At 41.2% G+C, this 24,211-nt stretch overlaps 1 protein-coding gene across 8 annotated transcripts in view; it reads left to right on the top strand.

Moving 5' to 3' along the window:
* The window catches only part of LOC124792708 (GTP-binding protein drn-1-like), a 293,003-nt gene that overhangs the window by 248,592 nt on the left and 20,200 nt on the right, over window positions 1–24,211 (top strand). For 3 of the 8 annotated variants that reach the window (XM_047257960.1, XM_047257966.1, XM_047257964.1), the window contains exon 2: window positions 20,560–20,714. In XM_047257960.1, coding sequence (XP_047113916.1) covers window positions 20,602–20,714 — 113 coding nt within the window. In that variant the 5' untranslated portion in view covers window positions 20,560–20,601. Of the gene's footprint in view, window positions 1–20,521; window positions 20,715–24,211 lie in introns of all 8 variants that reach the window. The other 5 variants (XM_047257963.1, XM_047257965.1, XM_047257962.1 and 2 more) reach the window with 2 other exon arrangements.

Below are 24,211 nucleotides of genomic sequence, written 5' to 3'. Positions count from 1 at the left end.
TGTTTGCATATATACTGAAGAGGCAAAGAAACTGGTACACCTGCCTAATATCGTTTAGGGCCTCCACAAGCACGTAGAAGCACGACATGTCATGGACTCGACTAACGTCTGAAGAATTTCTGGAGGGAATTGACACCATGAATCCTGAAGGGCTGTCCAAGAAAGCGTAAGAGTAAGAGGGGTAGAGATCTCTGCTGAACAGCACGTTGCAAGGCATCCCAGATATGCTAAATAATGTTCACGTCCGGGAAGTTTGGTGGCTAGCGGAAGTGTTTAATCTCATAAGAGTGTTCCTGGATCCGCTCTGTAGTAACTCTGGACGTGTTGGGTGTCGCATTGTCCTACTGGAATAGCTCAAGTCCGTCGAAGTGCACAATAGACACCAACTGACTCGGACATTAGACAAGGTGCTTACGTATGTGTCACCAGTCAGAGTCGTATCTAGACATATCGGGGTCCCATAGCACTCCAACTGCACACGCCCCACACCATTAAAGAGCCTCCACCAGCTTTAATAGACCCCTGCTGACATGCAGAGTCCATGGGTTAATGACGTTCTCTCCAAACCCGTACACATCCATCCGCTCGATACAATCTGAAACGAGATTCGTCCGACCAAGCAACATGTTTCCATTCATCAACAGACCGATGTCGGTAGTGACGGGCCCAGGCGAGGCGTAAAGCTTAATGTCGTGCAGTCATCAAGGATACACAAGTGGGTCTTCGGCTCCGAAAGTCACTATCGATGATGTTTCGTCGAATGGTTCGCACGCTGATACTTGTTGACGACCCAGCATTGAAATCTGCAGAAATCTGCGGAAGAGTTGCCCTTCTGGCACGTTGAACGATTCTCTTCAGTCGTCGTTGGTCCCGTTCTTGCAGGATCTTTTTCTGGCCGCAGTGATATCGCAGATCTGATGTTTTACCACATTCCTGATATTCACTGTACACTCGTGAAATGGTCGTGTGAGAAACACTCCTCTTCATCGCTACCTCGGAGATGCTGTGTTCCGTCGCTCGTGCTCTGATTATAACACCACGTCCTAACTCACCTAAATCTTGATAACCTGTCATTGTAGCACCAGTAATGGACCTAACAACTGTGCCAGACACTTGTTGTCTTATATATGCTTTGCCGACAGCAACGCCGTATTCTGCCTGTTTACATATCTCTGTATTTGAATACGTATGCCTATACCAATTTCTTTGGCTCTTCATTGTAGTACACTCCATGCCAATTTGGAGTTTCTAGCATGCCAACATCGCGTTGTTCAACATATTTTGCGTGGTGCGAAATACGGCTGGCAGCGTTGTGTGCCACTGCTGCTGTCAAAGCAGTGTGGCAGGCTTAGGTAAAAGCGTACAAAACTTTTAAGAAATGCTAAAATTCTCTGTCCTCGCGTACAGAAGTAGCGACTCTCTCCTTGAAACCTTATCTTAAGGTTTAACTAAAAAGGTTAACCTGATTAACGAATCTTTTTTACAAAAAATCGCTAACGATTTACCTAAATCTCCCGAGCAGGAGTGACCGACAGTAGTACGAAGAAAGGGATTGACGCCCTTAGCATCTTGCGATTAGAATAAGAACAGAGTTTCGTAAAAAAATTTCCATCTTACCTTTAAAAAATAGCTAAGAAGTAAATAATTTGCATCAAATTAATTGTAAACGAATTTAAAAAATTTGGAATCTCGATGAACGACATGGTATGAATTTAACTCAACGTACTCTATGCAGGGGAGTAAGTTTTACTATAAACTGTTTACTTACTACCTTTTTTTCAGAGTTTGTTACTCTATTGTCGTACAATACGTTGTGGCTCTTAATATTTCAAAGGAACCCTGCTCATTTGTTTTAGTTATAGAAATAACAATATTGAATTGACTCCCATAGCAAAGTCAAGATCAAGCTCTAGCTAATTTCTAGGAAATGCCAATACTAACCCTATGATAACTATGTTGCACCAACACCTTTATAATTTTGTCGCTATCCAAACGAATTTCAACTGTTTACAATGCAAAAACGTGCTCCATTCATTGCTCCATTTTCATAGTTTCATCCTACTACACCTATCCCGTTACCAATTTTTCTTTTCTTTCCGTTAGTAAAGTGTGCCTACCTTTACCTAATATTTCTTACCAGTTGCCATTCTATTGATGGAAAACACTTCATAGCGAGGAATAATGCCCAAAAGATCAAAAACGAAAATATTTTAGAACTTCATGATTGCAATTTTATATTCCGGTGAAGCTTGCGCGGACAGAATCTCATTTAAAAGTTTCTATTGCCTGGATGGGGTAATCTGTTAGCGCCGGAGAAACGAATTTCACTTTTGAGACAGCAGAGAAAAAGACTCCCGTCCTATACAGTCTCCATTACCGCCATTGCGTAAACATTATTCCTTGTATTAAAAACTGAAATACATAATTGATGTACCTATTTGTTTTTAATTTTCAGGGAAAAATTTATGTGTGTGAGTGATCGGGGTCCAGCAACGAATCTTAATCATTTCGATGAAGAATATAAAGTAGTTCCGTTATTCATTAATTTCGGAGTAAAATCGAAGAGATATCTGCACTGACCTCTTTTATGAGCGTGTTGCAACACTCTAGCCACTTAACAAGCATTCATTGTCAGCTAGAAATTACTTCGGTCTCATATTAGAAAACATTGAACGGGGAATTTGTCGCAAGATTAAAGGTATATAGGAAACGTTTAAAATAAGGGTATATCTATGAGAAATGCAGAAACTCCACGCGACAACAAAAGCAAGGCATTTGCACGTAACGCATCAAAGTACTGGTTGTGAATAGCGAATACCTTTCATATTATATTGCATGCTAGCAACAATAAAAAAAGGCAGAACAACATTTTCTTGCCTCAGCGGCAATTAGCACTGTCAGAGGAACCATAAAGGCCACTGTAAATCATTTAAGAGACGCTACGATGAGAGTAATAGTTCGAGTTATTATCACTTAAAGAACTCTTACAGTTTAGAGCAAACAATTCTTTGAATGCGATAAATAACAAAAGAAATATTTTTAAAAGATTTTAAAGATTAACAACCCAGCAACACTGATTACAATCGAAAGACCTGAAACACAGTACATTTCATTATTACTTAGGCGTCGACATAAGGTGACCAGTTTGAGCTTAGCCAGACATCACTTCGTCCTTACATTCAGCTCATCTGGTAATCTAAAACACAGACAGGGAAAAATTTAACCATGCAGCTACAAGGCGACAAATAAATATAAGGTCCTTGTTCAAGAAAGAAGTAAATGTAACACATGAATATTTAAAAGGAAGCAAACTACTTATAGGATTAAGCTCCCATAATTACACACGTGCTATTATAAAGAAGCAAATAATTTAAAAGACTGATTTTTCTTCAGTAAATAAACCCAGAAATGAGAGTTAAATTAAGATTTTTAGCCTTAAAACTAGATCCTGTTTGCATTTTACAGGTAGGTTTAAGGTAACTTTGGAATGTTCTAGTAAACCAGAATGCTGACACACATTGGCGACTAAGAACAAAATAACGGTTGTTAATCGTAACTAGACAGCATTACACGCGAGAGCTCAAATTCAAGCCTTATGCAAAGAAAAGAGTTACAATGAGCACTTCAGTCACACCTGACAAAAGGTGATCACCATTTTTTCTTCCACTTCGGTCATTGGCTGTTATCCTGGCAGCTCTGCATCCGCAAACCAAAGGAACAGAAACAGATACGATAGAAACGGTTTCCAAATCCGTCCACCACCCACAACACGACCAAGCGGACCTCATTCCTAGGTAAGCGACCTAAATTATTATGCAGAGCTGCGGGCAATCATTCAGATCAGTAGGGAGCGCGCGTGTAGCTAAAGCAGCTGCGTGAGCGGCCTCTCGCACGACGCCCACAAACCTCTTTCTAGAATACGAAGAGCGGAGTAGTTTAATGGACGAAAGATATCGATTCTAACACATTCTTTCCCGGAGAGGAGGATAATACGAACTGTAACTGGTTTTTCGGAGTATTCCAGTTAACTAGCGTCCTTCGAAAGCACAAAAGTAGACGACACTGCTGAATACAAAAGTACATTTGTCCGATGGCAGCTCATGTTTACTTTGCTCGATACAACAGATTATGTGATCCTATGATCGCTAAAGCATGCTGTTTGTTATACAGTACACAGTGTAACTGTGTACTGTAACAAAGCCATGGTATGGCGATATGCACGTATACAGAGGGACACGAGGGACAAATGGGCAGTGCATTGGCAGAGCTATTGTTTGCACTCAGGTGATTCACGTGAAAAGGTTTCGGAGGTGATTAGGGCAGCACGACGGAATTAACAGACTTTGAATGCGGAATAATAGTTGGAGCAGGACACATGGGACATTCCATTTCGGAAATCGTTAGGCAATACAATATTTCGAGATCCACAGTGTTACAAGTGTTCCGAGAATACCATGTTTCAGGCATTAACTTTCACCACGAACAACGCAGTGGCCGACGGCTTCTCTTAAACACCAAAAAGACCGGTGTTTGCGGAGAGCTGTCAGTGCTAACAGACAAGGAACACTGAGTGAAATAACAACAGAAATCAATGAAACTTCCTGGCAGATTAAAACTGTGTGCCGCACCGAGACTCGAACCAGGTTCACAGGAGAGCTTCTGTAAAGTCTGGAAGGTAGGAGATGAGGTACTGGCAGAAGTAAAGCTGTGAGGACGGGGCGTGAGTCGTGCTTGGGTAGCTCAGTTGGTAGAGCACTTGCCCGCGAAAGGCAAAGGTCCCGAGTTCGAGTCTCGGTCCGGCACACAGTTTTAATCTGCCAGGAAGTTTCATATCAGCGCACACTCCGCTGCAGAGTGAAAATATCATTCCTGCAGAAATCAATGTCTGACGTACGATTGACGTGTCCTTCAGGACACTGCGGTGAAATTTGGCGTTAATGGGCTGAGGCACCAGACGATCGTCACGAGCGCCTTTGCTAACAGCACGACATCGCCTATAGCCTGTCTCCTGGGCTCGTGACTATATAGAATTGACCTAGACGACTCGGAAAAGGTGACCAGATGAGTCCTGATTTCAGTTGGTAAGAGCTGATGGTAGGGTTTGAGTGTGGCACAGAACCAACGAAGCCGTTGACACAAGTTGTCAAAAAGGCACTGTGCAAGCCGGTAATGGCTGTGTTTATATGGAATGGACTAGGTCCTCTGAACTGATTATTGACTGGAAATGGTTACGTTCGGCTACTTGTAGGCGTCATGTTTCCAAATATGTCACTGGGCCACAATTGTTCGTGATTGGTTTGAAGAACATTCTGGACAATTTGAGCGAACGATTATTTGCTGGATATATTCTACTCTCTGTCTTCCTCTACAGTTTTTGCCATCTACAGCTCCCTCTAGTACCTTGGAAGTCATTCCATGATGTCTTAATAGGTGCCCTATCATCCTGTTCGTTCTCCTTGCCAGTGTTTTCCACATATTCCTTTTCTCTCCGGTTCTGCGCAGAACCTCCTCATCCCTTACCTTATCAGTCTACCTAATTTTCAAAGATTCGTCTGTAGCACAACATCTCAAATGCCTCGATTCTCTTCTGTACCGGTTTTCCCACAGTCCATGTTTCACTAGCATGCAATGCTGTGCTATAAGCGTACATTCTCAGAAAGTTTTTCCTCAAATTAAGACCTATATTTGATACTAGTAGACTTGTCTTGGGCAGAAATGCCCTCTTTGTCAGTGCTAGATTGCTTTTGATGTCCTCCTTGCTCCGTCCGTCATTGGTTATTTTGCTGCGCAGGTTGTTGAATTCCTTTACTTCGTTACCATCATTATGTTAAGTTTCTCACTGTTCCCATTTCTGCTACTTCTCATTACTTACGTCTTTCGTAGATTTACTCTCAGTCAATATCACAAGTAATTCTTCTTCAGTTTCACTCAGAATAGCAATGTCATCAGCGAATCGTATCATTGACATCATTTCCCTTGAACTTTAATTCCGCTCCTGAAACTTTCTTTCATTTCCATCATTGCTCCTTCCATGTAAAGATTGAACAATAAGGACAAAAGATTACATCCCTGTCTTACACACTTTTTAATACTAGCAGCCGGCCGTGGTGGCCGAGTGGTTCTAGGCGCTTCAGTCCGAAACCGCGCGACTGCTACGGTCGCAGGTTCGAATCCTACCTCGGGCATGGATGTGTTCGATGTCCATAGGTTAGTTATGTTTAAGTAGTTTTAAGTTCTAGGGGACTGATGACCTCAAATGTTAAGTCCCGTAGTGCTCAGAGCCATTTGAAACATTTTTTTTTTTTAATCCGTGAGCTTCGTTCTTGGTCGTCCACTTTTATTATTCCCTCTTGCTCTGATACATATTGTATATTACCCATATCTCCCTATAGCTTACCTTTATTATTCTCAGAATTTCGAACATTTTGCATCGTTTTACACTGTCGAACGCTTTTTCCAGGTCGAAAAATCCTGTGAACGTGTCTTGATTTTTCATTATTCTTGCTTCCATTATCAATCGCAACGTCACAATTGCCTCTCTGGCGCATTTACCTTTTCTACAGCCAAACTGATCTTCATCTAGCATATCCTCAATTTTCTCCTCCATGCTTCTGCATATTACTCTTATCAACAACTTGGATGCATGAGCTGTTAAGCTGATTGTGCGATAATTCTCCACTGGGCAGTTCTTGCAGTCTTCGGAATTGTGTGGATGATACTTTTTCTGAATTTCAGATGGTATATCACCAGACTCATACATTCTGCACACCACCGTGAATTGTTGCCACTTTCTGGCACAATTTTAGAAATTCTGATGTAATGTTGTCTATCCCTTCTGCCTTATTTGATCTTAAGTCCTCCAAAGGTCATTAAGTTTCTGATTCTAATACTGCATCACCTATCTCTTATAAATCGACTCCTATTTCTTCTTCTATCATATTAGACAAATCATCCCCCTCATAGAGGCTTTCAATGAACTCTTTCCATCTATCCGCTAGCTTCTCTGCATTTAACAATGGAATTCCTTTGCACTCTTAATGTTGCCACCCTTGCTTTTAATGTTTTGACTTTTCTGTATGCTGAGGTAAGGTAGTCCTTCCCATTATCATATCTTTTTCGATTTCTTCACATTTTTTCATGCAGCCATTTCATCTTAGCATCCCTGCGCTTCCTATTTATTTCATTCCTCAGCGATTTGTATTTCTGTGTTCCTGAATTTCCCTTAAGATTTTTGTACTTCTTTCTTTCATCGATCAACTGAAGTATTTCTTCTGCTATCCATGGTATCTTCGCAGCTACCTTCTGTGTACCTATGTTCTTCTTTCCAACTTCTGTGATTGCCCTTTTTAGAGATGTCTATTGCTCTTCAACTGTACTGTCTACTTAGCTATTCCTTACTGCTGTATCTACAGCCTTAGAGATCTTCAAGCGTATCTCGTCATTCCTTAGTACTTCCGTAGTCCACTTCTTTGCGTATTGATTCTAAGTGACTAATCTCTTAAACATCAATCTGCTCTCCATCGCTATTTCATTGTGTTCTGAATCTACACATATCTGCTCCTGGGTACGCCTTACAATTCAGTACGTGATTTCACAATCTCTGTCTGACCATGGTGTAACCTAACTGAAATCTTGCCGTATCATTTGTCTTTTTCCAAGTATACCTCCTCCACTTCTGATTCTTGAACAGAGTATTCGCTATTACTAGCTGAAATTTATTAGAGAACTCAATTAGTCTTTCTCCTCTCTTATTCCTTGTCCCAATACTATGAGTATATTGTTCTGTAACCTTTCCTTCTGCTCCTTCCCCTACAACTGCATTCCATTCCCCCATGAGTGTTAATTTTTCATCTCCCTTTACGTACTGTATTACCCTTTCAATATCCTCATACACTTTCTCTATCTCATCATCTTCAGCTTTCGACGTCGGCATGTATACCTGAACTATCGTTGTCGATAATGGTTTCCCATCAATTCAGATAAGAACAACCTAATACACTCTTTGCCCTACCTTCCTATTCATAACGAATCCTACTCCCGTTATTCCTTTTTCTACTGCTGTTTATGTTACTCTATACTCATCTGACCAGAAATCCTTGTCTTCTTTCCAGATTACATCACTGACCCCTACTATATCTAGATTGATCGTTTGCATTTCTCTTTTCAGTTTTTCTAGCTTCCGTATCACATTCAGCTTCTGGCATACCATAGCCCGACTCGTGGAACGTTATCCTTTCGTTGATTCTTCAATCTTTTTCTCATGGTAACCTCCCCCTTGGCAGTCCCGTCCAGAAGATCCGAATGGGGGACTATTCCGGAATCTTTTGCCAATGGAGAGATCATCATGACACTTTTTCAATTACAGGCGATACGTCCTGTGTTAACACGTCACTTGTCTTTAATGCAGTGGTTTGCACTGAGTTCTGCATCCTCACGCCGTTGATCATTGCTGAGTCTTCCACCTTTGGAGGCAGTTTCCCACCCCTAGGAGTGCCCTGAACGTCTCTCCGCTCCTCCGACCTCTTTGACAAGGGCGCTGGCGAAATATGGGTGACTTCCTATGCCGGAATGCTGATTATTAATCAAATTTAAGCGGGGGTGGGTTTCAAACTCAGGGCCAAGGACGTTTTGATCACTACCGAAAGACGCTATCCCTAGATCACCGGTGCATGAACACGGGATGTAATCGAGAGGTCAGTTTCTGCATAGACTCCAGCACCGGCAACACTTTTGCAATTATTGACTGACAGCTATAGAGGCAGCGTGGCTCAATATTTCTGTAGATGACTTAAAATGACTTGCTGAGTCCACGCCACGGCGAGTTACTGCATTACGCTGGGCAAAAAGAGGTTCGCCACGATATTAGGACGTATCCCATGGCTTTAGTCACTTCAGTGTAGTTTAAACTCGGAAATAGCTGATCAGCCATTAATGATTTCTTTATACAGTTCCCGCCACATCTGATTAATCGTCACGTCCGTGGCAACTATAGCCTTAAGAAGGACAGCAACGGCACTTAATGCTCTCCTTTATCTACTGGCTTGATTTACCTTCTACTGTCAAGTTCCATCTCCAAATGTCTTGTCGTCGATAGAACGGTAGAAAAATGCTTCATTTACTAAATACAAGCTCGTACTGAGCGAGTATGGGGAAGGTAATGAAAGTTGGAAATTCCAAAAGTGCCTTCCAAACATCCATATAATTTGACCAAGGCAAACCACGTGAAACGTAAATCAGGATGAGTGGATGGGTATTTGAGACTTGTTCTTCCAGAGCGAGAAAGCTTTTATGTAGCCTGCAATGCCTTCAAATACAATATGCAACATTTTCGCTATGTGCAAAGAGAATCTACTTAAGAAAGACAGTTAAATTAATAAGACAAGTTGCTTTCATAAAAGAATTAGTTAGATGTAAATGTGATTTGACATTACAGTAATGCTCTTTGGTTGGTAGGTCCGACAAAATATGAAGGTCTGACGTAAATATTCATTTATTACTCAAGATACTAGATATGGAACAAACATACCAGATTTATGCACTCAGCGTTACTACAGAGAATGGTGAGAAACAGTTTGACGCACATATAACTACATTTGGTAATGGCGGTCGGCAAGAACTTTGGGGGATAGGAAGTATGTAAAATTTTAGATCTGAATACTTCCTATTCCTTCTTTCAGTTGAGCATACTGCGAATAACGACAGTAAAGTCTTGGTAACCGATGTTATCAGTAACTAGGAACCACCTAGAGTGTACTTTCTAGAAGAAAGATTCGTGGCTCTTTGTTACTGATCATAGACAAGCATGGGAAATGTTAATGAAACTAATCACGATGAAAGGATACTATTGAAAAGCTTTAGGGTGAGACCCGAAGAAAGCAAGAATGACACTGGAAATGAAAAGGAGAGAGAGAGAGAGAGAGAGGAGAAAATAATTAATTTACAAGGTAAAGAATTTTCTCTGGTTTAAATTCTAAGTTCTGAAGCTTCTATACCCGAAGCGTTAAGAAACATAATTTCCCCCTGAAAACAGCTTCCACGTCATCATCGAAGCTTCAGTTTTGCGTTTTGCAGTGATGAAGTTGGCTGCTTGGAAGCAAACAGTTATCGTATTGCAGACTTGTCCCTGGTGGGCCGTGACCAGCAGCGCAAAGATAACTCTCTGGATAGGAGTTGGAGGCAAACTTGGTAGAGGTCCCTTGTTGGCAGACAGTGGGTATAAGCGTAACTGTACATCTGCCCCGGGGATTACGCTAACAACTGTTTCAGACTATCGCAAGCCAACACTTTAACAACTTATACAACAACGAACACAGTGATCTTGAACCCGCGGAACGGAAATATTTAACGCAACTTCTTCAAAAATACAATAATTCTGATAATCAATGTATTCTTCTAGTTTTTCATGTATTTTGAGGCCTTTTATTACCTAGTGCTGAAGTGTGCCTCTTTCGAAATCCCATTGATATCGTTATGTTTAAAGAAGTTGGACAAATGATACGATCACTCACTTCAGACCGTGCGAGTCTCTGAACATAAGTAAACATAATATTCTTAGAAATCCATCCCTATGACTAGGGAATGCACTTCAGTTGAACTTTATAGTGTGCCCCTCAAAGAACTTATTACAGTCCCCCAAGGAGTGATGAATAATATGAGCAGAAGCTTAATTACTAGCTAATAAAAAATTACAGTGAACTGATAAATTCACATCTGCTGATAATGGAATCCAGCTAAGAAGGGTTATTTCGTCCTCATCATGATCAAACTAGTATCAGACACGTCCAACCGTTTCTGTGCGCCTATCATAGCCTAGAAAGGTTCCGTCCCTATTTTTGCTAGATTCCTGCAGCACTGAATAAACGTGGTCATGTAATATTGCTTCAGATACGCTACCGCGGACTGATGACTTCAGATGTTAAGCCCCATAGTGCTTAGAGCTATTTAGGTTCCACGCTACCGCTGCCTTTCCTTTCAGGGAGAAAACAGTGTCCACCGAAATCATGACAAAAGTACCAATACTTTTACAGAACACGTACTAGCTTTACAGATAACGAAAAGTATGGACTATGTGCAGAGGCTGCCGGAAGCTGTATCAGCTTGGGAAAATTCTTCTAGGCCTTATGCCACTTGATTATATAAAATAAAATTAAAAATTTTACGCCAGTACCGTTCAAGGCAGTCGAACGTGGGCTTTTGTTTTACAATTCTTACGTAGTTTTACGCAATAATGTATTGAAGTTACAAAATTAATGTTCTACAGTTAAGACTTCAAAACTCTCTTTGATATCACGCAGGAGCATCCATGAACATTATAAATAAACTTAGAACTACTTAAACCTAACTAACCTAAGGACATCACACACGCCCATGCCCGAGGCAGGATTCGAACCTGCGACCGCAGCAGCAACGCGGCTCCGGACTGGAGCTCCTAGAACCGCACGGCCACCGCGGCCGGCGAAGATGAGGAGTACGCTGAAGCTTAAGACAGTTGTCGAGATGAAACAATTTAGAGAAATGGCACATGGAAATACTGATGAAAGCCAGGAAGAATCAATGCGCAAAGGAACGGGATACAGAAGTTTAGGAATGAAAAGTTATGCTTGAAGTTTTCTGAGGCTATAGTTACTGCGATAATGAACAGCGCAGTAGGCAATTCAGTTCGAGGAACGGACGTCTCTAAAAAGCGCAGTTACCGAAGATGTTAAAAAAACGTAAGTACAAGGAAGGTAACTGCGAAGAAACCTTGGGTAATAGAAGAAATACTTCAGAAGGTAGTACAAAGATGTTCAGGGAAATTCAGGAACACTAAAAAACAAGTCACTTAGGAATGAAATAAAAAGGAAAAGCAAGGAAGCTGAAGCGAAATGACTGCATTATAAATGTGAATAATTCAAAACAGAAAAGTTAAAACAATCTTATGTGAAATTAAAAGCAATGGTGGTAATGGGACTCCCCATGGGAATCCCCTCCCCCCCCCCCCCACACACACACGTTATGAGGATGACGACCTGTCTAATGAAGTGATAGAAGAAGAAACAAGAATCGACAGAGAAGAGATAGTGGACCCATTAATATAATAGGAATTAAAAATTCATTTTGAAGACTTGAGAGATAAAACAAGGCAGAAGGGATAGACAACATTCCACCGGAATTCCGAAAATAGTGGCGGGAAGTGGCATTAAAACGACTCGTGTTGGTGCGTAGGATGTATGACATTGGACATATAACGCCACACTTACGGACGAACATCACGCACATAATTCGGAAGATCACAAGAACCGACAAACGTGAGAATTATTGTCGCACAGTCAGCTCAAAAGCTCATGTATTCAGAATGAGATTTTCACTCTGAAGCGGAGTGTACGCTCATATGAAACTTCCTGGCAGATTAAAACTGTGTGAGGGACCGAGACTCGAACTCGGGATCTTTGCCTTTCGCAGGCAAGTGCAAGAGTGCAAGAGCACTTGCCCGGGAAAGGGAAAGGAGCCGAGTTCGAGTCTCGGTCCGGCACACAGCTTTAATCTGCCAGGAAGACTCATGTATTCAAGTTGCTGACAGAAATAAAGTAAAAAATAATGGAAAAGAAAATTGAGGATGTGTTGGATGACGATCAGTTTGACCTTGGGAAAGGTAAAGATACCATAGGGACAGTTTTGACGTTGCGGATGATGTTGTAAGCAAGACGCGCCATGGGATGTTAGCCTAGAAAAAGCGTTCGACAATGTCAAATGGTGCAAAATATTAAAAATTTTGAGAAAAATAAGATTAAGCTGTAGAAGTACGTTCAACAACAAAGAAGGAACAATAAGACTGGAAGACTAAGAACGTAGCGCTCGGATTATAAAGGGTATAAGACAGGGACGTAATCTTTCACTCTTGTTGTTGAATATATACAACAAAGAGTCAATAACGGATATAAAAGAAAAATTCAAGAGTGAGATTAAACTCCTAGCTCAAAGGACGACAAAGATAAGATTCACTGATGACGTTGCTATCCTCAGTGAGAGTGAATAAGAATTACAAGATCTATTGAATGAAGTAAACACACTAATGAGTACAAAACATGGATTGAGACAAATCAAAGAAAGATGAAAGTAGTGGGAAATACCGGGAATGACAACAGTGAGAAATTTAAGTCAGAACTGCTGATCATTCAATACACAAAATTAAATAGTTCTCCTACCTGGACAGCAAAATAACACTTGATGGCTAGAGTAAGGATGTAAAAGTAGCCTGGCACTGACAAAAAGTGCATTCCTGGCCAAGAAAATTCTACTAATGTGAAACATAGGCCCTAATTTTAGGACAAAATTTCTGAGTACGTACTTTTGGAGTACAGAATTGTATGGTAGTGGAATATGGAATGTGGGAATACGGAACAGAAGAGAATCGAAGCACTTGACATGTGGTGTTACAGAAGAATATTGAAAATTAGGCGGTCTGGTAAGGTAAGGAACGAGGAGATGCTCCACAGAATCAGTGAGGAATGAGATATATGAAAAACACTCACAAGAAGGAGGCACAGAATGATAGGATATCCGTCAAGACATTGGTGAATAACTTCCATGGTACTAGAGGAAGCTGTAGAGGGTAAAAACTGTAGGGGAAGACAAAGATTGGAGTACATCTAGCAAATAATTGAAGCTATATATTGCAATTGCTACTCTGAGATGAATTGGTAGACACAGGACAGGAATTCGTGGTGGGCCACATTAAACTAGTCAGAAGACTGATGACTCAAATAAAGAAAAAGACACATCAAAATGTAGCGTAGTTCACACATACCTGAATCCCAAGAGTTAACCACACCCATCTTGTAAAGTAAAACAGAATAGAAGGCCCCAAAGTTACGTTCTTCTTCTCTAATGTTTCTTGAACATATTAAGATATCAAAAATTTGTTTTCACTAAATGAATTGAGACGAAATTCTCGCTGTGTGAGATATAGTCTTCTTTCATAGCCATATTAATTACGGAGATTTTGGTATCACCTTCGCTTTTGAAATGGAACTGTAATAAATTCTGATACTAGTATTGTAGTTCTAAATCATACAATATCAGCGGCATTTCGCTCTTTGAAATCCGCTTAGTTTTTCGGAGCAATTAGAATAGTTAGATCTTAGGACCCCCATGAACCATGGACCTTGCCATTGGTGGGGAGGCTTGCGTGCCTCAGTGATACAGATGGCCGTACCGTAGGTGCAACCACAACGGAGGGGTATCTGTTGAGAGGCCAGACAAACGTGTGGTTCCTGAAGAGGGGCAGAAGCCTTTTCAGTAGTTGCAGGGGCAACAGTCTGGATGATTGACTGATCTGGCCTTGTAACACTAACCAAAACGGCCTTGCTGTGCTGGTACTGCGAACTAGAGCTCTGCATAACCAGTCTAAACGATGATTTGCAGCCTCCAAAAAGTTCCGCCTCATGTAATGTCATACGATACTTCTCATCGCAATGATGATAAGTATTGTATATGTGACTACGAATCACATCTTGTACGGAAGGATTTGTTACACGTTTCGGAATACTTCACTTCTCGTCGGCTGCCGATCGCTCGCCTGCTTTGGAAACCGGCAGGATTTGTTCGCCAGTTTCCGCCTCCATCTCAAACTATTTCAACACATTGCATCCGAGTTGTCACGATTGTCCTTTAAATGCAATTCCTTGACCAGCTTTCTTTCTTAATGTGTTTGTATCCGGCATCTTGGGTTTGCCCTTTTATTTAGCATATCATATGATAACCACATCAAAACCAGCATAGTGTATTTATCTGTCTATCTATCTATCTCTCTCTCTCTCTCTCTCTCTCTCTCTCTCTCAGTGAAGAAACTTGCGCGCCATACACTGCTCACAGAGCACTATAGCAGTTTGCCAAGGGAGTGACGTCGAGCCCTCAGATTGGAGAAAACCAGTTACAGTACGTGAAGTATCAACGACTTAGCCACACTTAGCCACATGTGGCTGGATTGACATTCCAACTGGAAGGCAAAAGTCGGGACAACTAAATAAAGATGTTAACTACGGTAACAGCTCTGCTCTTGTTTATGCTGACTCTAGCAAGGAAGGTGTGTAAAAAATTCAATTATTTTGTAACACAAGAGACCGAGGTATAATTTAACGTCATGAATTTAACGTCAAGATGAACATTTACATTGCAAAATTACATCATCGGCAGCAACAAAAAGGAAATCAGAAAATAATGTGCTCCTAAACACTTACTTGAAATTCTATTTGTGTCATCGAGTGTTCAAAGTGCCCACCGTCTACTGCAATTCACTTTTGCAGTCGCTGGTGAAAGGACGTCTGGGCAGACTGAAGAGGTTCTTTCGATGTCATTGCACATGCTGCAACGATACGATGTTCGTCACTGAGTTTACCACGCAAAAGGTCCATCAGGTGAACGTGAGTGTCAAGTAATAACGCCTCAGCGGTCTGTCCAGCGACCTGGAAAGATCTGACAAAGCGCTTGCCTAGCCACAAGCGATTAGCGGGCCGGACGCCTGCGGTGCTAATACCACATACCTCTACGTTTACCTGTTACGGTTTCTTCAGTGTACTAAGGACCAATCACATAGTCTTCAATAACCCCGCACCAAACTTTCACGCTCCACTGCCTCTGCTATTTGACATGGCTCAGCGACTCTTCAGTCTCTGCAGCCCAACAACGCATAATTGTTAAATTCTGTATTCCATAATTTGTAAAGGTAGATTCATCGGTAAAGAGAATTCTTTGAAGAGAGAATCCATTCTCCTGCTACCTGTGTCTCTGCAGTTAATATGATTTTGAATGAAGACTGTACATCGTTTAGTCAGGACTTTCTTATAATTCATCTGGATGTAACCGTGATTACGATACTTTAAATGGTTCCGGAAATACTATAGACGAACGGCTTTTCTAAAGCACCCTATATAATGTAGTACAGTCATATCTTGATGTACATACACGATTTAGCACAAGTTTTTGTTTTCACGCTATATGTTACAGCAGTATCGTATGCTCCTGTACACAGAAAACGAACAACATATTGAATTTTACCAATACTGTGAAGTAACTGATATTTTAAGTAAAGTGTCAGCCATAAAAGAAGATGGGCCATTCAATAGTCCTTCAAACTTTGAGGTGGCAAATTTGATACAGCCTTCTCAACACGAAGTTCTCGGCACACAAGGCGCTTCAGATCAGAATTCAGATTCCAACTCTTGAGGATCAGTATCTCAGATTCAGCAGATCAAGTTGAGTTAGTTTTTTATTTCCAAGGGGTGATGACAATCCAGTTAATTCTCAGACTCTCTTATAATAGTTCTGAGTGGATACCACTTAACTATCAAGAAATTTGTATTAATATATATATATATATATATATATATATATATATATATATATATATATATATGTTTGGCTCTGAGACCTATGGGACTCAACATATATATATATATATATATATATATATATATATATATATATATATATACAGGGTGTTTCAAAAATGACCGGTATATTTGAAACGGCAATAAAAACTAAACGAGAAGCGATAGAAATACACCGTTTGTTGCAATATGCTTGGGACAACAGTACATTTTCAGGCAGACAAACTTTCGAAATTACAGTAGTTACAATTTTCAACAACAAATGGCGCTGCAAGTGATGTGAAAGATATAGAAGACATCGCAGTCTGTGGGTGCGCCATTCTGTACGTCATCTTTCTGCTGTAAGCGTGTGCTGTTCACAACGTGCAAGTGTGCTGTAGACAACATGGTTTATTCCTTAGAACAGAGGATTTTTCTGGCGTTGGAATTCCACCGCCTAGAACACAGTGTTGTTGCAACAAGACGAAGTTTTCAACGGAGGTTTAATGTAACCAAAGGACCGAAAAGTGATACATTAAAGGATCTGTTTGAAAAATTTCAACGGACTGGGAACGTGACGGATGAACATGCTGGAAAGGTAGGGCGACCGCGTATGGCAACCACAGAGGGCAACGCGCAGCTAGTGCAGCAGGTGATCCAACAGCGGCCTCGGGTTTCCGTTCGCCGTGTTGCAGCTGCGGTCCAAATGACGCCAACGTCCACGTATCGTCTCATGCGCCAGAGTTTACACCTCTATCCATACAAAATTCAAACGCGCCAACCCCTCAGCGCCGCTACCATTGCTGCACGAGAGACATTCGCTAACGATATAGTGCACGGGATTGATGACGGCGATATGAATGTGGGCAGCATTTGGTTTACTGACGAAGCTTATTTTTACCTGGACGGCTTCGTCAATAAACAGGACTGGCGCATATGGGGAACAGAAAAGCCCCATGTTGCAGTCCCATCGTCCCTGCATCCTCAAAAAGTACTGGTCTGGGCCGCCATTTCTTCCAAAGGAATCATTGGCCCATTTTTCAGATCCGAAACGATTACTGCATCACGCTATCTGGACATTCTTCGTGAATTTGTGGCGGTACAAACTGCCTTAGACGACACTGCGAACACCTCGTGGTTTATGCAAGATGGTGCCCGGCCACATCGCACGGCCGACGTCTTTAATTTCCTGAATGAATATTTCGATGATCGTGTGATTGCTTTGGGCTATCCGAAACATACAGGAGGCGGCGTGGATTGGCCTCCCTATTCGCCAGACAGAACCCCTGTGACTTCTTTCTGTGGGGACACTTGAAAGACCAGGTGTACCACCAGAATCCAGAAACAATTGAACAGCTGAAGCAGTACATCTCATCTGCATGTGAAGCCATTCCGCCAGACACGTTGTCAAAGGTTTCGGGTAATTTCATTCAGAGACTACGCCATATTATTGCTACGCATGGTGGATATGTGGAAAATATCATACTATAGAGTTTCCCAGACCGCAGCGCCATCTGTTGTTGAAAATTGTAACTACTGTAATTTCGAAAGTTTGTCTGCCTGAAAATGTACTGTTGTCCCAAGCATATTGCAACAAACGGTGTATTTCTATCACTGCTCGTTTAGTTTTTATTGCCGTTTCAAATATACCGGTCATTTTTGAAACACCCTATATATATATATATATATATATATATATATATATATATATATATATATATATATATACCATTTGCTTATCGTAAGCATCTATCCTATGCGCTGCATGTAATTCCATCTACAAACAACTTGTAGTGTAACATTCTCACAAATGTTCTGTGTAGAATCTTCTGACAACCAGCAAATTTTTCTGCTTAGCACGATCGCTATTTCCCATGAAATGAGGCCGACCATTTTTATCTCTAATTGCAGACTTCTCGGAGCGCACTAGCTGGTACCCCTGCATCCACTGACCGCCTTCTCCGTTCGCTCCAGCCGGCCAGCCTTGTACATTGGTACCGGAGATGACAGGAAGTAGTGAAATGCTCGGCAACTCCGACTTACCGCTGGTTAACCGGGAGCGTTAGCAAGCCCTTTTCCCACTTCATGTATTTAAATTTATTAGATTCGTGCATATGTTCGTAGCGCTTTTGTTTTGCATTTGGGTATTCCGATTGCTATTGGTTTACTTATAGTTTGAAATTTTTTATTTGTAGTTCAGTGCTGTTATTTGAGTTTACATATTGTCATTTTGTCATTTGGAGATATTGGACTCTAGAAAATGGAGTACGAAGTAAAGGAATCGGAACATTTCGGACGTATTCTTGGCTCTGAATTCGTTAGAGGGATGACAGCAGAAGAGGCAGCCAGAAACATTTGCGCCTTGCATGGAGATAGTGTCGGCAGAGCATGGCAAGAAAATGGTTTCCTCATTTAAAGGGGAATCGTTTTCCAAAGTGACTCTCGAAGTTCAGGAAGACCTTCGGAGTTTGATGTGGATCCTTCATACGCATTTATCCCCAATGATCAGCATGAGTGTACTCTAGGACTGGCAAATGGGATGAACTGTGATCATTCCATCACCGTCCTCCATTCATATGAAATTAGCAATGTTCAAAAATCGGGTGTATGGGTACCTCATGCTCTAAGCCAAAAATCACAAAAATCTGCGGGTGGCAAGATGTGCATCTCTGCTTGCATGTCACGAACTGGCTCATGAACAACACCGCCAATTCCTATCCTGTACCGTCCGTTACTGGTGACGAGAAATTGTGCATTTAGGCTAACACAAGGAAAAGAAAGCGACGGTTGAGCCCAGAAGTAGCAGCACCTGTGCGAATCCACGAAAGATAATGTTATGCATCTGATGGAACAGCGACGGTATCGTATACTACGAATTGCTTGCCCGAGGTTATTGTCAGCAACTGAGCCGTCTTGCTGACACAGTCCAAGAAAACGAGCAGGAAGACTACGTGAAGCGGTGCTACTCCACGATAACGCCCGCGCCCATTCTGCTAGACTGATTAAACTCTATACAGGAGTTGGGTTGAAAAGTCATTCCGCACCCACCTTATTCACCTGATCTGCCGCCCTTATATTTTCACTCTTTCTGCTTTGTATCGAATAATCTTCAAAGAACTTCTTTTCTGGATGAAAATTCGCTCCAACATGGCGCGACGATTTCTTTGCCTCAAAACCACGTGATATACAAGTTGCGACAATAAAGTAATGAGACTGATGTCATTGATGGTAACATTTATGAAACACATTTTCTGTAATATCCTCCAAGACCCTCGTCACAGCTTTTTGGACATCTTGTGTTGTTTGAAAATGGTGTCCCTTGACCGCCGTTTTGACTGTTGAAAATAGAAAAAAGTCGCACGGAGCGATATCTGGCGAATAAGGTGGCTGTGGTAGTACTGAAATTTGTTTTGAGGTTAAAAATTGCTGTACTGACAATAGTATGGGATGGCACATTATCGTGATGCAGAATCCAATTATTAGCAATGTTGGCACGAACATGGAGAACTCTTTTACGAAGTCTTTCTAAAATTTCTTTGTTGTAATATTGGTTAACTGTTTGTCCAGGAGGCATACACTCTTTATGAACAATTCCCTTGGAATCAAAGAGGTTCATGGTCATCCACTGCAGTCTTCACCTTCAACATTCGTTCTGCCTTCACTAAACATTTTGTGCCAACGAAAAACTTGAGCTCTTGACATAATCTCCTCTCCAAAAGCCTTCTGAAGCTTACCGTAAGTTGTCGTCGCGTTTTCACCCAATTTAACGCAAATAGAAATGGCATACCGCTGCGCAATGTTATGCGGTTCCATTTCCGTGGCGAGAGACACAAACATGTGTTAACGTATTACAGCACAACTCACGACTGAGCAGTTGCATCGTTGTGCCGCTTCGACTAGAAGCAGCTTATAGACCAAGGTCAAAGATATCGTGCCTACGCAAGCCTGCAGGGTTGCCACATATTGCAAAGAAAATCGATCTCATTATTGTCGCACCTCGTATACAAAGTTATCCCATCGTTGGCAGACTATTGTAAATATTGACGGAGAATATATTATTGATGGCTGAAATCTCTGTTATGAGTATCTGTTGTTTTTATTTAACTTATGAAAAAGCGTTACGAACGTATGCACAAACCTAGTACTCATTGCTTTCGCAACCGATGTTGACACAGGCTGCCACAGGCTGAGTGTGACGGGCGGCCGGGCGCAGCTGTTGCAGGTACCCTCATGGACAGCCGCTGCTGAGGAGGCCATGTCGCCCAACCGACCAGTCAAGGCGCGCCCCCAGTTTCGGCGCAGGTTCAGCCTCCAGCCGTCCTTCTTCAAGGACGATGCCGAGGGAGAGGGCAAGCTGCACACGCCCAGGTCTGTACCGCTGAATCTCAACTCTTGTGGGTAGTCAGAAAGTCAAAAATTGAGTGTCCTAGGCAATTCCTCAAATACATTAACTGCAGTTATATACGTACTACTGATGACCTGAATGAAAAATACAATACACCTACTAATAAAGCCTCCAACTTTTTTTGAAAGGCGTTTTGTCTCCTGATAGAACACTGATCAAGTCAGAGTCTACAAAAAGGATGTAGACTAGGTGAGGACTAAAGCCATCTTGGGCAAAAAGCTACTATCTCTCAGTCATAAACATGTCTGATGCTGTAGCCATAGCTCATTACACGGTGTATTACAAGGACTGAAGATTCTAGTACAGACATCAAACAAAAAGATAATATCATTAGGAAACAAAATAAGTAAAAAAATGGCAAATGTTGAAGAAGGAGACTGGTGCTACGAAAATGATGAGGCACAGGCATCTTTAAATATAAGTCATACTTTGGTAACAGATGCGCACGGTAGAGCAGGACTTTCATATTTATTATTGAAAGGAAGGGGTTCATCAATAGGAGTAATGCACTACTGCCGTAACAGCTTTGCTTATTACATACAGTCTTCATGTATTTGGTCACCGAAATGATCGCGACAATCTGAGAACGGGTTCTATCCGAAACGCGTCAAGTAAGGTCAATCATTTATCTGCTGGTGGATTCTTATTTAGAGACTAGTACAGCAGTTGCGCAGCGCACTTACTGATTTGCAATATGGTCGCATTCTTTCTGCGCGAGTTTATGTCACAAGTACAAGAAAGAATTCAGTGATATGAATATGACTCTTAGTGGAAAGGCTATGTAATAACAATCGTAAACCTTATAAAAAGGTAGCTATTATGATAAAATATCAACAAAGTGAGTCAAAGAATGTTCCTCAGACTTAAGTACATCTTAAGTAAATTGAGTAACCAGCCGTTTACAACTCGAGCCTTTCCCAGTTACCCATATATTGAAGATAACCTTGTGTATAAAAACGGAAGGATAGAAATACAACCAAGCTCGCGACTACTCTCACTTTTGCCATAATTCTCAAAAATTTTTGAACAGGTAGTATATAAGTGACTCCTTTCCCATACGACTTCACATAATACATAGAGTTTCTTAAGGCTTTCGGTAATAAGAAGGCAGTAAGTGAAACGAATTATTGGTATATTCTGTAAACTGTCGAATGCATTTCACTGTGTAGATCACGATTTCCTTTGAAGTAATGTATTATAAAGTCACAGAATATGTCGCAAAATGGTTCAAATGACATTTCTTTAATAAGGAACAAAGAGTCTCAATAGGAAAGTACCCTGTATTAAGTACCCAGGCATCATCCTTCGAGTGATCTCTGACGTTGTTCTATCCTAGTTCCTCACTTTCTCTTGCATGACTTAAAGGCCCTTCATTAGTAACATTACCAGATAAAACAAGCATTGCAATAAATATCAAATCAAGTATAGTTTAAGAAGCACCTAAGCAAATCTTTATTTGCGATGTGCATGTTGCCAAACATAGCTGATATAAAAATAATGAAGCTAACATAAGTGGCTTTCTTTCATTCCATAATATCATGTGGGATCGTTTTTTGGGGTAACTCGTCAAGCCAAGCTACAGTTTACCGAGTCCAGTAGCGTGTAATAGAAATATTTTTTGGTGTGAACTCAAGAATGTCCTGCAGGGATCTACTCAAGGAACTTGGGATGCTACCTATTTATTGCCAATATATTTATTCCTTAATAAAATTTCTGTTTTGTAAAAAGCTATTTTCCAGATCAGCAGCTCAGATCATGGAATCATTACCAGAAATACGTCTATAAAGTAGTCCATTATTGAGAAACATACATATTCAGTAACTTTTCAGTAGCCATTATAAATTTAACTACAAATGAAGTTCAGTTTTACAGGAGTATAAGTGGAGTAGTAGCAGCTGCTGCGTAACTCCTGATTCACTAAGAAATTTCCTAGCAGAGCCGATCGATATGTATATTATTATTAACACCAAATAACGAGTTTTACGCAAAATCTGACCTAGATAAGGAAAATCTTCAGTGAAATAGTATGATCAGCGAAAATAAGCGTTGTAAACTGATTTTATGTATGACGATGCGTGGCTAAAATAAGCTAACAATTTCGTTTATTCTAAGTGTATTGTATGTTCTCATGTTTCCTGAAAAATTTATTACGTTTAATGAAAATACGCTAACGGAAAAAATCATAACATCAAGAATGAGTTGTGGAACACAGACGACAGATGGTAGGCGTGTTTCTACATCTGTAAAATGATGTCTGTTCAAAATTCGCAGCAATCGCATAAGATTGGCGCTAGTGGCACCACTATGATGATGCAAATCAGTTTTACTTTAAATACACTCTGTAATGGTCACGAGCATTACTTACCTTTGAGGCTGAGTGTTACTTACCATTGAGGTTGGACTTGACGGGTTGATGTTAGTGAGGAATGCCTTTAAGGCGATCAAGACGCCATTCCAGAAAGATTTGGCAGGAACGTAGCCACTGTACATGAATGCTGGCAGTGGTGGTCACGAGAATGTAAGGTCGCAAGAAGACCGGGCTCCAGAAGGTCACGTAGCACTACCGAGAGCACGATACAGTATATTAGTACCTAGCTGTGCTGATATTGCAATATGCATTCCAGAACTATTCCAGCATGTTCCACTTATTTCTCCACTATCCCAAGTCTTAAAAATGTTACTGGTGTCCTAGGGCGATGGTAGTATTTTTCAGACAGAAAATCATATTGGAATCAATTTTGGTTGAAACTTCTCCAGCCGTTGCAGAGTAAACCACGACGTCACGACTCGCCATCCCAAACCTCCCTACCCCCTCCCTCGCATCCCTATGCAAGTAGTATCTTAAGGTAATTTGTCTTTCGATATATTATGCCTTATGTGTAACAAGTTTTGTTCATACTTCTTCAGACTTACAAGAGCCATCATTACATGAGTCATGTAATTACCGATACCCACCCTCAAAAGGTGCTATGGGTGTCATATGCCCCCCCCCCCCTCAATTGTCTCCTTGCACTATGTTACGCAGTGAACATCATAAAAATAACTGCACCCAAAAGGACAAAGGGCATTGCAGTCATTGCGAGTAGATGGTACCACACATTTCAAATGATTAGCCTTTGAACATTGAAGGACCAACATTTATTGTGTTGCATGGTCATATAGAGCAGAAAGTATGTGTTAATATGGCATCGACGTGACCACTCCCCCCACCCTATGCTTGTGAATAGAAGAATCCAGATCTCGCAGGAGAGTTGCACAGCTCTCAGGCATAGTAGTGAAATGCTCCATCCCTTGATACTTGCACCTTAGCGCGGTCGTGGAGAGATCACGTGATGCGGATGGCTATGGCAGAGTATCCACAACTGCAAAGCATGGGAATGCTTGGGAAGTGGCAGCGGTAAGAGGATGAGTGCTGCCATTTTGAAATATGCATGGGCGTGGGCATGAGCTTTCATGAACG

Source organism: Schistocerca piceifrons, chromosome 1, assembly GCF_021461385.2.
Source record: "Schistocerca piceifrons isolate TAMUIC-IGC-003096 chromosome 1, iqSchPice1.1, whole genome shotgun sequence".
Classification (NCBI taxonomy): domain Eukaryota; kingdom Metazoa; phylum Arthropoda; class Insecta; order Orthoptera; family Acrididae; genus Schistocerca; species Schistocerca piceifrons.
This window is presented reverse-complemented; position numbering and strand designations above follow the sequence as displayed.